This window comes from Fistularia commersonii, chromosome 23 (assembly GCF_037954325.1).
Source record: "Fistularia commersonii isolate RoL2024-O1a breed Wild chromosome 23, RoL_Fcom_v1.0, whole genome shotgun sequence".
Classification (NCBI taxonomy): Eukaryota; Metazoa; Chordata; class Actinopteri; order Syngnathiformes; family Fistulariidae; genus Fistularia; species Fistularia commersonii.
In genome coordinates this window covers 10,221,657-10,237,213 of record NC_141306.1, presented here as the reverse complement: position 1 = coordinate 10,237,213, position 15,557 = coordinate 10,221,657, and the positions used below count along the sequence as shown (strand labels likewise).

General features: G+C 39.4%; 1 protein-coding gene across 3 annotated transcripts in view; it reads left to right on the top strand.

Annotated features, from left to right (window-relative positions):
- The window catches only part of usp43b (ubiquitin specific peptidase 43b), a 65,998-nt gene that overhangs the window by 40,692 nt on the left and 9,749 nt on the right, over window positions 1-15,557 (top strand). For 2 of the 3 annotated variants that reach the window (XM_086170437.1, XM_086170436.1), the window contains exons 7-11: window positions 1,129-1,291; window positions 7,799-7,910; window positions 13,228-13,331; window positions 13,641-13,718; window positions 13,857-13,986. In XM_086170437.1, the coding sequence (XP_086026563.1) occupies window positions 1,129-1,291; window positions 7,799-7,910; window positions 13,228-13,331; window positions 13,641-13,718; window positions 13,857-13,986 (587 nt within the window). The remainder of the gene's footprint in view (window positions 1-1,128; window positions 1,292-7,798; window positions 7,911-13,227; window positions 13,332-13,640; window positions 13,719-13,856; window positions 13,987-15,557) is intronic. The other variant, XM_086170438.1, reaches the window with a different exon arrangement.

The following is a 15,557-nucleotide window of genomic DNA, read 5'->3' as shown; positions in this document are numbered from 1 at the left end:
GGAGAAGCGGCATAGACAATGAATGAATTCATTAAATTAAAAAGAAAAAACCTCAGCCACTAGGGGCAAAAGTTCTTTTTTTGTCAGAGATTGACATTGCTGATTTATCACATGCTTGTCTGCTTTGATAATAATAATAATAATAATAATAATAATAATAATAATAATAATACATTTTGTTTGAGGCACCATATACACTGAAGGGCACTAAAGAAAACAATTGAAAGAAAACAATAAAAGTGACAATGTGGGAGAAAAAACAAAACATATGTACATGCATTCATACACATATATAAAATGCACACACACGTTGACATAAGTAACTAGCAGTAGGTGAAATGGCCTTCTTTAAACAAGAGGTGGGGCTTCTTTAAAATTCAGAGTATTTGAATTTGAGTATAGTGGCATGAAAACATTTTCATTTCCCCCCCACCCTTTTTATCTAAACTTCTCACTCTGTCCATCATGGGCCTTTGAGTTGTTAAAGCGACAATGAACCAGTGGAGAAGTGGTGCAGTGTGGCTTCCCGCCAGGGCAGGATATAGAGCACAAGCATCAGATAATACCTCCTGCTGAGAAAGCAGAGGGTTATCACTCCATCTGCTCTCTGAATCATTTTCCCACAAATAGAATGGTGCTTTCTCACTGCTTGATACATCTACCCCCCCCCCCACTCCGCCCGAGGTGGTAAAATTCTCGATCACAACTGCGCTGAGTGAAAACATCCATCCTTCTCTCACGTGCAATGACGTATATATTTTGAAGACATCAATCGGCTGTGTCCGTGTGTGTCTTCGTCAGGTTCAATTGACAACAATTAGCATCATTTTAAAATAAAAATGTAAAGCTAAGGATCTCGTCTAATAGAGCGGATGTGTTTCGGTCGCTGGAGGGGGCATCTGTCCAATCGGAAGGTTGGCAGTTTGATCCCCAGCTCCTCCTGTGTGTCCTTGGGCAACCCCAAGTTGATCTAGTTAGCCCCCTTCATGCAAGGCAGCTCGGCCGTCATCAGTGCGTGAATAGGTGAACGCAATCTTATGTTAAGTGCTTTGAAACCCCAAAACGCTCTCCATTTGCTTATTTCTCTCATGCAATCATATTTAAGGATTCCTTTCGCTTCTCTGTTAGGGTACCACCACAGCCTGCCTTCTTCTCCATACTGTGCAGGTCCAGAGGGTCAAAGGTTACCTGCATCTGGAACGTTGTCATCAGAGTTCCTCAACCAAGGAGTTCCGGTGAAGATTCTGTTGCTTGTGTGCAACACAGCAGGAGGTGGCCAACAGGCTGTGAGGTAATTACTTACTTTACATTGACCGATCTCCAAAATTTTAACTGTCACAATACGCCAAAGCATGTCTGTCAAACATGAGGTTTCTACCAGATGGGCGCATGATGCTGGTGAAGGAAAATATGGAAATGTGGTACTTTTGCACAGTGGTGCCTCAATCATACCCTGTGAAAAAGAATATAAGCACAGGGTAAGGATTTAACTTGTTGTTTTGTTTCTAAGTGACCTCGGCAACTCGAACATCAAGTTTTGGGATCCTGGATGGACTTTGCTTCAACTTTGGTGTAAATATTTGTCTGAACTCAAAGATTATCTGGATCTGTCTGGAAGGTTGCAGTGACTTGACAAAACTTATTGTATATCATGAATGCCGTGTATCAAATGTACCCAATGAGAATTTCTTCAACATTCTGCACAAAAGTGCACTTGGATGTAAGATTATACTGATTTCTGCCATTCTAGATTCTAGGTTTCTTCAACTGCTAAAGCACGTGTTCATATGCAGCCCAACATCTGGATACATTTTAAATCCTTTAAAGTGCACACAAAAGTAACATAACAATAAATACAATGTAAAGATACATAACATTTACTTTAGTAGGTACTCCTTGAAGGTTGATGCTCCCGCCTGATGCTCCCCATGGGTTTCCTCCGGGTTGTCTGATGCCACAATCCGAAAAGATACATCTGATTAATTGGGAACCCAAAATTGAAAATGAGAGTGAATGGCTCTATGTCCAGACCAGATGCCGAGTGCGAAAACAATTTCAGCTGATTTGTGCTTTGGGACATTAGACTTTGGGACTTTTCGTGGCTGAAGGTATTCATGAAAGGGGCACGGTGGGATGCACATGGTCTGTAGCAATACTCTGGTTGGCCATGTTATTTAAACATTGCTTACTCTGTAGTCAGGGGCACCAACCTTACTAAGGTAATAACTCTGGTATAGATATACTGTCACCAGCAGCTGCCATTGTTGTCATGAGGCAGGATGGATCTAGGCTTCTGTGATTTTTGAGGTGAAATTGTAACCTAACCATTCAAATGTTGTGGGAGAATCAAGATATATCTATTCACGTAAAAGTATTTCAAGTCTCTTATTCTCTTGTTTTGGTAAAGTCTATTCTTTCTATGCTCATTTGACAAGTGTGGCACCAAGGGTGAGCTTCTGCTTCTTTTGCTTGTTTGCCTCAAGGTTTGAAGTGCTGTGCATTCAGAGAACGTGTACTCTTGTCCTAACACATGATTATTTGGGTTACTGTTGCCCTTCTGTCATCTCAAACCAGCCTGACCATTCCCCTCTAACTTTTGGCATCAGCAATACTTTATTGCCAAGAGACCCACCTCTCACTTTATGTTTCCTTTCATAATTTTTGACCATTGCTTTCAAACACCTGAGATGCATTTGTGTGAAAATCCCTGCAGATCAAGTGTAATACTCAGGCCACCCTGTTTGGCACAAACTACCATGCAATGCTCAAAGTATTTGAAATCCTTTTAGCTTCACATTCTTATGCTTGGTTTGATCCTCAGGGACTTTTCGTGATTGTGTCTACTTTCCTGAATGCATTGTGATTGGCAAGATATTTGTGTTCACAAGCAGTTCAGCAGGTGGGCCTCTGGCTCATTTACACTTGTTTCGTGCATAAATAGTGCATTGTCAAACATCACCTCCCACGTACATCCAATGCATGCTTTACACTGCCATGGCTGTTAAGATAAAATAGACATAGACAACAACAGAAGAAGGCTAAAACTACATTAAAAACTGTTACACAACGACAGGGATAAAGTGACATTAGTGAACAAATTTACCCACAGGGATTAATATAGGATAAATTATGACTATTATTATGATGATGATGATGATGATGGTACGCACCAGGGAAGCAGTTAGGGGTTCAGGGATGATCCGTTGGCTGAATTAGCTGCCCGTCAATCATAGCTCGACATGCAAGGGATGAAAAGGATTGTCCAGGATAGCTCCAAGTTTGTCCTTCACCCTCCTCACAGCCACCATTTCCAGACTGTCCAAGTTTAGTCCTGGGCTTTTCTCACCAGCTTGTTAAGCCTGCCGACCTCACCAGTCTTGTCACCACCCCGCCAGCACACTATAATGAGAAAGATCACGCTGGCACCCAAAGACTGGTAGAAGGTCTTGAGGAGCCCACTCCAGACACCAAAAAGTCTCCTTTTTGGTGTCAGATCATTTTGCTCTGATCTTGCCTAAAGAGGGCATCTATGTTATGAGTCCAGTCCAGCTTATTGTTTATGTGAACCCCCACATACTTATATGGGTTTACCATCTCCACCTCCTCACCCTGGATGGTGATTGGTGTAGGTCTCCTCCAGTTCCTTTTGAAGTTCACCACCACCTCCTTGGTCTTTGTGATGTTGAGTTGAATGTGTTTCTGGTTGCTCCACCGAACAAAACTCGCAATCAGACCTCTGTATTCCTTCTCATCGTTGTTGTTGATGCATTCAACTATAGAAGAGTTATCAGAGAACTTTTGGAGGTGGCAGGAACTAGAGTTGTGGCAAAAGCCGGAGGTGAAGAGGGTGAAGAGGCCACTGCCACAACTTCAGATACTCAGCCATCCACTCTGACATACTGCGACCGTCTTGTGAGGTAGTCCAAGACCCAGGCAGGGATGTCAAAGGTGCATACCTAGCAGCTGGTCTCCCAGGAGGGTGCGTTGGATGCTGTTGGGGGCACTGGAGAAGTCAAAGAAGGTTACTCTCACTGTGCTTCCTGCATCCTCCAAGTGTGTGAGGAAGATGTGCTGCCAGTATGCAAACTGCATGGGGTCCAGGAATGCAGATAGCGTTCCTCAGATGCCAGAGGACGAGCTTCTGAAGTTATTACCAAAGGCCTGAAGACATTGAGAGCACTTGGACGTCCTTTCTTTGGTTCTGGGACAATACAGGAGGTCTACAAGAAGTCAGGTCAAAAGCCTCGGAAAGAGGTTAAACAGGTGCTCAAAGACACCAGCAAGCTGCCCAGCACAAACCCTGAGAACCCCAGGGCTGATGTCCAGACCACTAGCTTCTCTCTGCCTCAGTAAGCTCAGCTTAAGCACCACACCCACCAGAGGACAGTGCAGAGCTCAAAGTTCTGTTTCAGACACTAACAAACCAGCTGGTGTTTATCTACTTTCTAAAATATTAAATGGAAAATTGTTCTCCCTGGTTCTACTGACATGTTGTTTTCTTGTTCGCTGCTCCTTACGCTGGTTGCACTTGAGTATACTGCAAAACGCTGCCCCCCCAATGCATGTTCCAGTGCTCTGCTCACTGTGTTTGGCTACACATCTGCGAGCTCCCAGATAACGAAAAAAAATTCACAGGAAATGTATGCAGAGGGCAGACAGAGGGCTCAGTCACTGTGTATATTTAACATTGGGCACATAACATTGAGCTTTTATAAAAAGACTGGTGAGTTTACACCTAACATCATGCATCCACCAATAGCATCAACCATACTTGATTTACATGTTTTGTTTTGTTTTTTCACTTCTTTGCAATTTGGGTTCAAAGAGTAACTGCATGTAATTTGTCTGTCGAACAATTTAGCAATTTTTACCAATTGAGTTCTCTGCTATTTTAGAATGACATAGCAGCTAAATTTGTAGAATTCCATGATAATCAGATATCATCTGAAAATATTAGCAGTATTGGCATTGCGGTATCAATGTTTTTAGCCTTTGGAATTTATCCTCGCATCTCAGTGTAGCATAGAGGACTCGTCTTTTTCCCCGAGCTCTGCCTCGTATCAAAGCATGGAGGAATCGATCCATCAGCAGCTCCGCTCTCTGACAGAGTCAAGGTGTATTAATGAAGACGATAGACACAGCTGAGTAGGAGGCACGAGCACGTTCACGGCGTCCATGTCTCGGTTTCTCCTGCCAAGATTTCCCACTCATCTCGCTCACAGCGGGCAGCAGGAGCAAGACGCCTATAGAGTCCCTCATCTTTACCATTTTTTCTTTTTTTTTTGTGTAGAATGGTGTGGATGCTGCATTTCTTTTAATCATAACAAACACAATAGCCTGTTTTTAATGAGTTAAATCACAGGCAGTGACAAAAATTGGCGATTGATATGAATCCAAATGCTTAATTTGAAAACTTGCATAACATCTTGCTTGTTTTATGGCTGTATCTGATGATAAATATAATGTACCTGATTATAAGTTACGCTAATGTTGTGATAGTAGACTTTTAACTCTTAAAGATGTGCATTGTTTCTGGGTTTTATAAATATAATATAATATATATATATATATATATATATATATATATATATATACTGCTCAAAAAAATAAAGGGAACACTTGAACAACACAATGTAACTCCAAGTCAGTCACACTTCTGTGAAATCATAGTGTCCACTCAGGAAGCAACACAGATTCATTTTGACTTGTTTTAAGGACATTACATCAAAGTTGGATCAGCCTGGAGTTTGTTTTTACACTTTAATTTTGAGTGGGATTCCTAATCAGACCTCCATGGGTTGATACAATTGATTTCCATTGATCATTTTTGTGTGATTTTGTTGTCAGCACATTCAACTGTGTAAAGAGCAAAAGTATTTCATAAGAATATTTCATTCATTTAGATCTAGGATATGTTTTTTAAGTGTTCCCTTTATTTTTTTGAGCACACACACACACACACACACACACACACACACACACACACACATATATATATAGAAATATAGTTATCATATCCCCAATGACAGATGGGAAAACCATAGAGGCTTTCACCAGATATGCCTGTGCTTGAATGCATTTTATCATCTTTATCTCTGCTGCCTCTAAATCTGCTTCCTGTTTATACCTCACTGTCTCTAAATCGTACAACATGGCTGGTCTCACATTCATTTTGTTTAATAATAATAATTTATCCTTTATTAAGCCCCGTTGGGAAATTCATTCTCTGCAATTAACCCATCATGGATGAACCATGAGCATTAGGCTGCTGTCAACCAGTGCCAGGGGACAAGTTAGGGGTTCAGTGTCTTGCTTGACAACACTTCGACACACCAGGAGGAGCCGGGATTCGAACCAGGAATGTTCGGTTCCAAAGATGATTGCCCCAATTTGGCATATTTTCTTTATGTGTTCTCTGTTTCCTTCATATTAGATCATAAAATCAAGAAACAAGATTTTTAATTGTCATTGTGCACGTACAGTGAAACTTTGCAATGAGAACAATTAAATATATATAAATATAAATATAAATATGTTTCGGCCATGATAATTTATTTTGTAAATCTATATTCTATTCTCTATTCACTTTGACCTGTAAGATTTTAAAATCCTGGGAATGCATTTCAGTAATTTTCTCAGTGAAATTGTCTTCTTTCTCAAAATCACAGGAAAAGCGTGTAAGATATTGCCTTTTCAATATAAAAAGAAATCATTTAATTAAATCGGATGAACCTAAAACAGAAATGAAATAATGGATTAATTGAATAGAATTTTCCATATATATGATTTATAGTTTAGTTTAGTTTAGTTTAGTTTAGTTTTGTTTTGTTTTGTTTTGTTTTGGTTTGGTTTGGTTTGGTTTGGTTTGGTTTGGTTTGGTTTGGTTTGGTTTGATTTGGTTTGGTTTGGTTTGGTTTTTAAATTAGCAAGAACAGGTATTTCAGTCATTTAAATATATGTGTGTGTATGTGTGTGTGTGTGTGTATGTATACTGTGTATTGTTGCCCTATTACTTTTTTTTTTTGTTTGTTTGTTTTTCCTGGAAAAAAAAACCTCACATGTTGAATAAGGAGCTCATTTAGGTGAAAAAATATTTTTAATCAAAATAAATAAAGGTGACGTTTGTACTTATATGTTTGTACATATAAAGTCAAGCCTAAAATAATTCATACCCAAGATGTATAAATATGTCCCATTCATATATATATATATATATATATATATATATATATATATATATATATATATATATACACACACACACACACGTATATTTATATGTACAGTATACATAGTGAGAGAAAGAATAAACATTTACTGGAACCTGAGAGAACCCTAAAGAACTCGAATTATTTACAAATGTAGCTTTTGCTAAGCGCTCTCTGTACTGACAAAGCATCATGTTTGCACTGTTTGAGTGCATCCCAGTCTCTTTATACCCAATCTCATTTTGCAACAGAAGGCTGTTCTCAATTAAATGTGTATTCTAATAAATGTGTCACGGGATCAGCTATCGGTTCTTCGGCTGCCTCTCTCCCAATCAGCTGTTTTCACTTCACTCTGCCTTCTGCTGTCCTCTGATAGAAGCGCTGTAATGAGAATTCTATAGAAATCCTGATAATAGTGATGGTTATTATGGCACAATAAAAAAAAGGGACCATGTGAGTCAGTCCTGGCTCTTGTATAGTGTTAGATTATACTTGTTAGGCAGTTTTTAAACCCGTTATTGTCATGTTTATTCATGGGACACACGATACAGATCAATATTAAATGTCTCGGTTCTCTGTTCCTGTTCAAGGTTCGGACCTCCATTCCTAATGAGAGAGGACATGTCTATTTCCTGGGACCAGCTGCAGCAGAGCATCCTCACCAAGCTTTATTATCTGATGATAAATGGGGCGCCGGCGCAGGTACGGAACAACCACTTGTGATCCTGAGTGTGAGTGCGGATTATGTTTTGTACTCTCTCTCTTCAAGGTGATAACAAAACAACAACACAGGGGCTGCAATTTAAATTGCACCCATTCACACAAGGATGGGATTTGCTCACGCTCCATTAAGGGACAGCAATATAAAACCTTTCGGCATGATCTGCCAGTTGAAAATACGCCAATCCTTTCGCATAAAAGAATGCACATAACACTTCTGATGTGGTAGAGTATTATTTTATTTCCTCATTTCTCTAGTGGTGCAGTGATCCGTGCCTCACAGCAAGAAGGACCCTGGTTGAATTTGGATGGTGAGCTCTCCCCGTGTCTGCAGGGGTTTCATCCGGGTTCTCCGGTTTCCTCCCGCAGTTCAAAAACATGCAGTAGATTAATGGACACTAATTTCCCAGGTGTGTGAATGAGAGAGTGAATGCATGCATATCTCATGAATCAGGGGGTGAATGGGTGTACCCCACTGTAAGGAGTCTGCACACCAAAAGGGCTCTAAAAATAAAGATAATTTATTTTACTTAAAGTAAAAAAAACTTATTCTCGCGTGACGTTTCGTGCAAACATAGATGCTTGCCAGAGATATGTGTTAACAAACATGTTATTGCAGTGCCATTTTTAAAGAGAATGATCATGTGATTGATTCCCTCCTTTTGCGCCTTTTGTTAGATAAATCTATGTTATTGTTAATATTGACATTTGAACATTATAATATTATCTATACCATTTTTCAAGACCAGACCTGAGAAACTGATACTTTTTCACAGATACAGATATGGAAACTAGAGCATTCTTAATCGTAGGAAATCGCATTCTTAATCGAAGAAAATTGCATTCTTAATCGAAGGAAATCAGCATACAATATACAGTAAAACACTGAGTTTAAACAAGGGAGGAAGAATTAAACAAACAGGGGTACATGGGTACAGACGAATGAATGAAGGTTTTTTCCTTCACCAACAGCGTCAAAAATCTTCATTTAAGCCTAAGATAGATGCTTTAAGAATAAATCTTGTACCACACTGCACATAAAACTCCTCTTTGATAGTGTGAGTGAATGTCTTTGCTCTGGGCAGACTCTGCTGAGGGATGTAACATGGACTATTAATTAAATTTGGACTTTTTCTTATCTCAGGTTTTTAAAAGGCAATTCAAATTGACATTGATTCCGTGTAAGAATCAGCTGAACTTTTCAGAAACTTGAATATCGAACCGTATCCAAATTTAAACAAAGGATCGAAGGCTCGAATGACAGGCTCGGACTGCGCTGTCGGCGATTTCATTTCTGCATATTCAGAGCTTACTCTGCCGACAATGCTCAGGGCAGACGTTTACTGTTAATACCTCAAGGACATGATAATTAATTTTTGTTTGGTTATTGTTATTGTTATTATTATTGTTATTGTTATTGTTATTGTTATATTGTTATTGTTATTGTTATTGTTATATACAAGAGGACCCCCCCCCCCCAGTCTTCAAAGCTTTTAAAAAGGAAAATCTCTCAAAGAGATATGGAATGGCCCAGACAGATGATCTACAGTGCCTAATAAAGTTCTGAATGCCCATCTGACCATGCCAAGAAAGAGCAGATACAATATTTGCCTTAAGATTGCTGAGGTGTACAGAGAAGCTCCACTGTGCCTTTGTAGATTTAGAAAAAGCATACAAGTCCAGGGACAGGAACTTTGGTACTGTTAGAGGAAGCCTGCTAGACTGGTGCAGTGCATGAATTAGGGCTGTGAGACAGAAGTGAGGCGTACTGTAGGTGTGACAGAGGAGATCATGGTGGAGGTGGGACTGCATCAGGGATCAGCTGTGAACCCCTCCTTGTTTACAGTTGTGGTGTACAGCAGCACCCCACAACCTTTTCCGTCCCACAGACTGGTTCAATGTCAGACAATATCATGGACCAGCCTTTAAGGTGTGGCAGATAAATGCAACAGAATAAAATGATACGACCAACACAAAAACTGTGGTGTTTTGCAAATATAGTAATAAACGTGAATCCCCTGTGTACTTGTATGTAACTTTTTTAGGAATGTCCTCTTGACATGTGCCAGCAACATAAGAATATCACCCTCTCTGCCCCCTATCGCTGGTCGCTATGGTAACACTTAAACATGCCTTCAAAATAAGATGCACCACAGTATGTGAAATAAAATACAATTCAACATAATGCTAAATCAATGAGAGCTTGTTTCTCTGCAACAAGACAGTCCCATCTAGGGGTAATATGAGACAATGACACCAAAAGCTTCCGTCCTTGTTCCCGCTTTTTTCTTTCGAAATACTCCAAAGGCTTGTTTTTTAATGCAGGGTGCTTCATCTCCCATTGGTTGAAGCAGTTTTGAAGGCTTTATTGCTTCAATGGAGAGCCGGTCGCTGCATTTTATGCAGAGCAGGCTCGGTGCGTGGGAATCACCTGTCACAATAAATCTTTATTTTAAGTAAGTCTGATGGTATTGGTATAATAATGTAAGTTATTTATTCTTTTTGTGCAACCCGGTTACCAAATGACCCTCGGAGTGGTATCTGTCTGCAGCCCAGGGGTTGGGAACCACTGATGTACAGGATGATAGATGAGGTTAAACAGAAATCACTGTGATGCTTACAGATGATGTGTAGTGAGAGCAGGGAACACATGGAGGAAAATCTCGAGAGGTGGAGGTATGCTCTGGAAAGGAGAGGAATGAAGGTTAGTTGCAGAAAGATAGAATACGTGTGTGCGAATAAGAGGGAACCAAGTGGAACTGTGAGGCTACAGGTAGTGGAGATTTGGAGAAAGTGCAGGAGTTTAAGTACCGAGGGTCAATGGACAGCAACGGGGAGTGTGGAAAAGTAGTGGAGAGATGTATTCAAGCGGGCTGGAATGAGTGTGAAAAGGATTCAGGGATTCAAGAATTCCAGGCTTTCTTTGTAATTACACAGAGTGTAACGAAATTTAGAGATAGCAGCTCTCAGGTTCAGTGGAATCAAAAACAGACACAAACAACCTTAAAAACTTAAAAACAACTTTATAGCCTTGACTTTGACACTTTATATTTTTATTTGTATTTCTTATTCTCCCTCCTTCCTACTATTATCTTTTATTGTTATGTTTTACTTGAAACTCTGGCACAACAATTTTCTTCGGGATAAATAAAGTTGTTCTTATTCTTATTCTTATTAAAAAGCAGGACACAGCACAATAATGCAATAGAGGCATTTCTGGGTTAGCGATATAAGACAGAAAAATTTAAGACCAAAAATATTTGAAAAATACATATATGTGAAAAATATAAATAACATCTAGAAGAATAAATAAATGCATATGTAGATAGAAAAAAGTTAAGAAGTGGGAAAAAAGGGGTTATTGCAATGTACTGTATGAGAGGTTCAAGTATTAGATGTTAGATGTTCTGGAGATGAAGTCAGACTGAGAGGGTGCAACCGAAACAACCAAACAACCGAAAGTAAAAGAAGGAAGTTTTGTGTTCTTTTTATATTCAGACCACCAAACTGTGAGAGGGCAGCAAGTGAACTACAAGTCTCATGTATAAGTGCCACGTGTTGATTCCTGCTAAATTTGTGTGGGCTCCAAAAAGCAAAACGCATAACTTAACCCAGATTTCACTATGGCCCACTTTGACTCCCTTCTCTATTGTCCAGCCGTGGTGTTGCCCGAGTAACTGTGACCCTGAAAAACATCGATGCGTGCCAGCTTTTACAAAGGACGTCTCTCAGTCCGGTATTTTTTGTTCTGTTTCATTGGCTCATAAAGAAATACTTTCGCAGCGTGAAAACGTCATAGATCTTTAAGGAACCCCAAGGAAGCGCCTTTTCACAATACAAATAAAGGTCATTGCACCTTGACACATTGTGTACTCTTACAATGATTTATTCGTCCTCTTTTGCTCATAAACCATAAACCTGCCTGACCAAACTGAACAATCCAATGAAATGTTTTTGGAGATCAAGGTTAAATTTGATCCAGACCACTTCCATCAGACTTGATAAGAGTGTTATGACAGTAGTTGCATGGTTGATACCCCGCCATCTTTAACTGCAGGCTGCTGTGTGTGGCCAATAGGGGGCGCTAATTGTATGCATTATATGCCAGGAAATGTGTGTGAGTCTCTAAGGGCAACGGAGGGTGAATTCTCTTACTATTTCAAACTGGAAGGGAATTAAAACTCTGAAAGTTGTTTCTGCATTCGATCAGCAGCATAGCGTTGATGATCAAATCAAATCCAACATTTAGTTTGGATATACACTCTTAATTACATAAGGTCCAGACAAACAGAGTTAAGACAAGCTTGTCATCTCCAATTTCAGAGGAAAATATATTACATATATAAAAATATTATATATATTAAAAAGAGTATATGAGTATTCCCAAAAGTTTAGATCACTCAGCCTTTGTGGCTTTGTGGTCTTTTAATGTGACAATCCTGAATGCTCCTCGTTGGTTGGACGCAGTGTTTCGTTTATGTGTTAATGTCTTACTTTTCTCATCTTATGTGTCTACCTTTTATAATCCTTTTTCCAGTTCCCTGTTACCGCTGGATTTTATTTGGCTCAAAGTTGCCTTCTAGTTTGTAAATTAGTATTATTATTGGTAGTAGTAGTATTGTTGTTGTTATTTTTATTATTAGTATTGCTGCTGTTTTGTTGTCATTATTATTATTGTTATTACAATCATTTTTTAGCATTATGATCATTTTATTGTTTATGGTATTACTATTATTGCTACCGCTGTTTTGTTGTCGTTATTATTATTGTTATTACAATCATTTTTTAGCATTATGATCATTTTATTGTTGATGGTATTACTATTATTATTGCTGCTGTTTTGTTGTCATTATTGTTATTGTTATTGCAATCATTTTTTAACATTATTATCATTTTATTGTTTATGGTATTACTATTATTATTGCTGCTGTTTTGTTGTCATTATTATTATTATTATTACAGTCATTTTTAACATTATTATCATTTTATGGTTGATGGTATTACTATTATTATTGCTGCTGTTTTGTTGTCATTATTATTATTGTTATTACAATCATTTTTTAACATTATTATCATTTTATTGTTTATGGTATTACCAATATTATTATTGCTGGTGTCTTATTATTTATATTATTAATTTTATTTTTATTATTATATTATTATTGCTGTTTTATTATCTTCAGTAGTAGCAGCATTATTTTTTGTTGTATTTTATTATTGTTGCTGCTTTTATTAGAGACATTGCATAAACCCCAGATGACAATAGTGGTTTGTAATCTGCACTCTTGTATACTTTCAGAATACAAGAGTGCTGTTTAACATCCGCGTGGTAGGCGGATCATCGTTTTACAGCTACCTGTCACCTCAGGAGGGCCGGCCGCTCTACCACCCTGCTGTTGACAGGTGAAGGCTTTACTGCAGGAAGCTGTTGTCTGACTGTGACCTTGAAATCTCAACGTCTTACAATGGTGAACCCGTTTAAAAACTGCACACACACACACACACACACACACACACACACACACACACAAGAACATGCACATGACAGTGGAAAAGCAGATGCAAATGTTGAGAATCGTAGTTTCCCTTCCACAGCAATGCTGACTCCTGGTGGTGTCAACATCTAAATACATAACTTCATATCTGAACTCTGTCAAATGAGATTGCCATGGGCCGTGGGATTTTATTGATAACAACCCCTTTCTTTTTTAGAGCTCTGAAGCTCTGCAGTTCTGGAGGGCCTCCGCATGTAAAGCTCATCATTGAGTGGGAGTACAGGATCAAGGACTGGTAAGACAAGTTTCAGAGGTGCGGCTATTAGCATTTAAATTTTTAAAAAGGTTTTCTGCGTGTATTGAGATAAATGTTCTTTGTGTGTGTTTGTGTGTGTGTGTGTGTGTGTGTGTGTTTGTATGGGTCGAACTGTAGTTTGTTTGGCAACATCCAGGAGGAAGTGGTGAAAGATGCAGAGAGTGTGAAGAATCAGCAGCAGCAGCACATTCAACACTACAGCTGTACGCTGGACGAGTGCTTTCAGCTCTACACCAAAGAGGAGCAGGTTATTATCCTACGTGTGTGTGCATGTGTTTATTGTGACAGCAATTTGGGGATTGCGACGAGAATGGAGATAGTAGACTAAGCGGATCCCTTGTCCTTATCAAAATGCACACTGCAGCTTTGCTGTATCAAAAAGTGGGTCTGGAACCCTAGAAAATACGAGCAGCGACCCAAAAAGACCAAAACAGAAAATACAGAGTCAAGTCCGATTTTATTCATGTGACGCTACTTCTTTTCTGACACTTTTCATGTAGACCAGCCCTGGACCACACCCTTTAAGATCATTGACAAAAACCCTGTGTTCCCCCCAGGAACCCTGCCTTTTACAGGGCATGAACCTTGAACGGTGCAATGTGGGCGGCCTTTTGCCTCGACCAGTTGCGGTAGAGTAGCAAAGTGATAGAGACAGAGGGAAATGAGGGTAGGCTCAAATGATTTATTACCACTGTATTTTGCGGACCATAAGGCACATCGCATTATAAGGCGCAATATCAATAAAATTGTCTATTTTCATATATGAGGCGCACTGCATTTTAACGCGCATGATAAAACATATGGTATATAAAGCAAAATCTCCATTTGTTCCCTCGGAAACTCTATTTTGTATTTTTGGCGCAGTTCATCTGCTTTCTTCCTCAACTTCCGTACCATTGATTCAAGAATGTTGAATTATTTCGTGGCTGCTCTATTTCCATGATCTACTGCATGACTGACAGCCTTGAGTTTGAATTCCACTTCATAAGCATGTCTCTTAACAGGTGCCATTTTTGGGGGTCCTTCTTTCTTCTCCTTTCGGCTTTTCCCTCTAGGGGTCGCCACAATCAACCTTCTCCATCTGATCCTTGTATGCAACTTTATCAGCAGCTTCCTCGTAACATTGCAGCAGCAACATAACATGAGTATAATGGCGGCTTCATTGCCTCATTGCGGCATATTATGCAGAGCGGCTTGGTCTGTGGGAATCACCTATTACGAAAAAATCATATTTCAAGTAGAACTCCTGGTATTGTCTGTTAAAATCTTTCTTTTTTGTGGAAGTTATAGGCTCTTCCTCTGTCTCTTCGCGAGACCGTTTCCCCTTCGAAAAGAAACTTTTCATCTGATGTCTTTTTTTTGCCCATTTTGCTAGCTTGTGAGTTACATTTTTGGCACTCAATTGACCGATGATGTAAACGAGAGATTTCGGTCATTTTTCAAAATAAAAGATTTTTCAAAATAAAGATTGTTCAGACTCAGATAATAAGGTGGGATTATTTCCTGTGCGTCCTGGTACCAATTGATCCACGGACCGGTACTGGTCCGCGGCCCGGGGGTTGGAGACCACTGCTCTAGACCTCCTCCCTGGCAGCTCCAAATCCAGCATCCATCTAACAATATATTCACTATCCCTCTTCTGTACATGACCCAACCATCTCAGTCTGGCGTCTCAGACCTTCGCTCCAAAACATCCAACACGTGCTATTCCTCTGATAGACTCATTCCTGACCCTATCCATCCTGGTCACTCCCAAAGAGAACTTTAACATCTTCATCTCTGCGACCTCTTGCTCTGCCTTCCTTCTATTGTAACTGT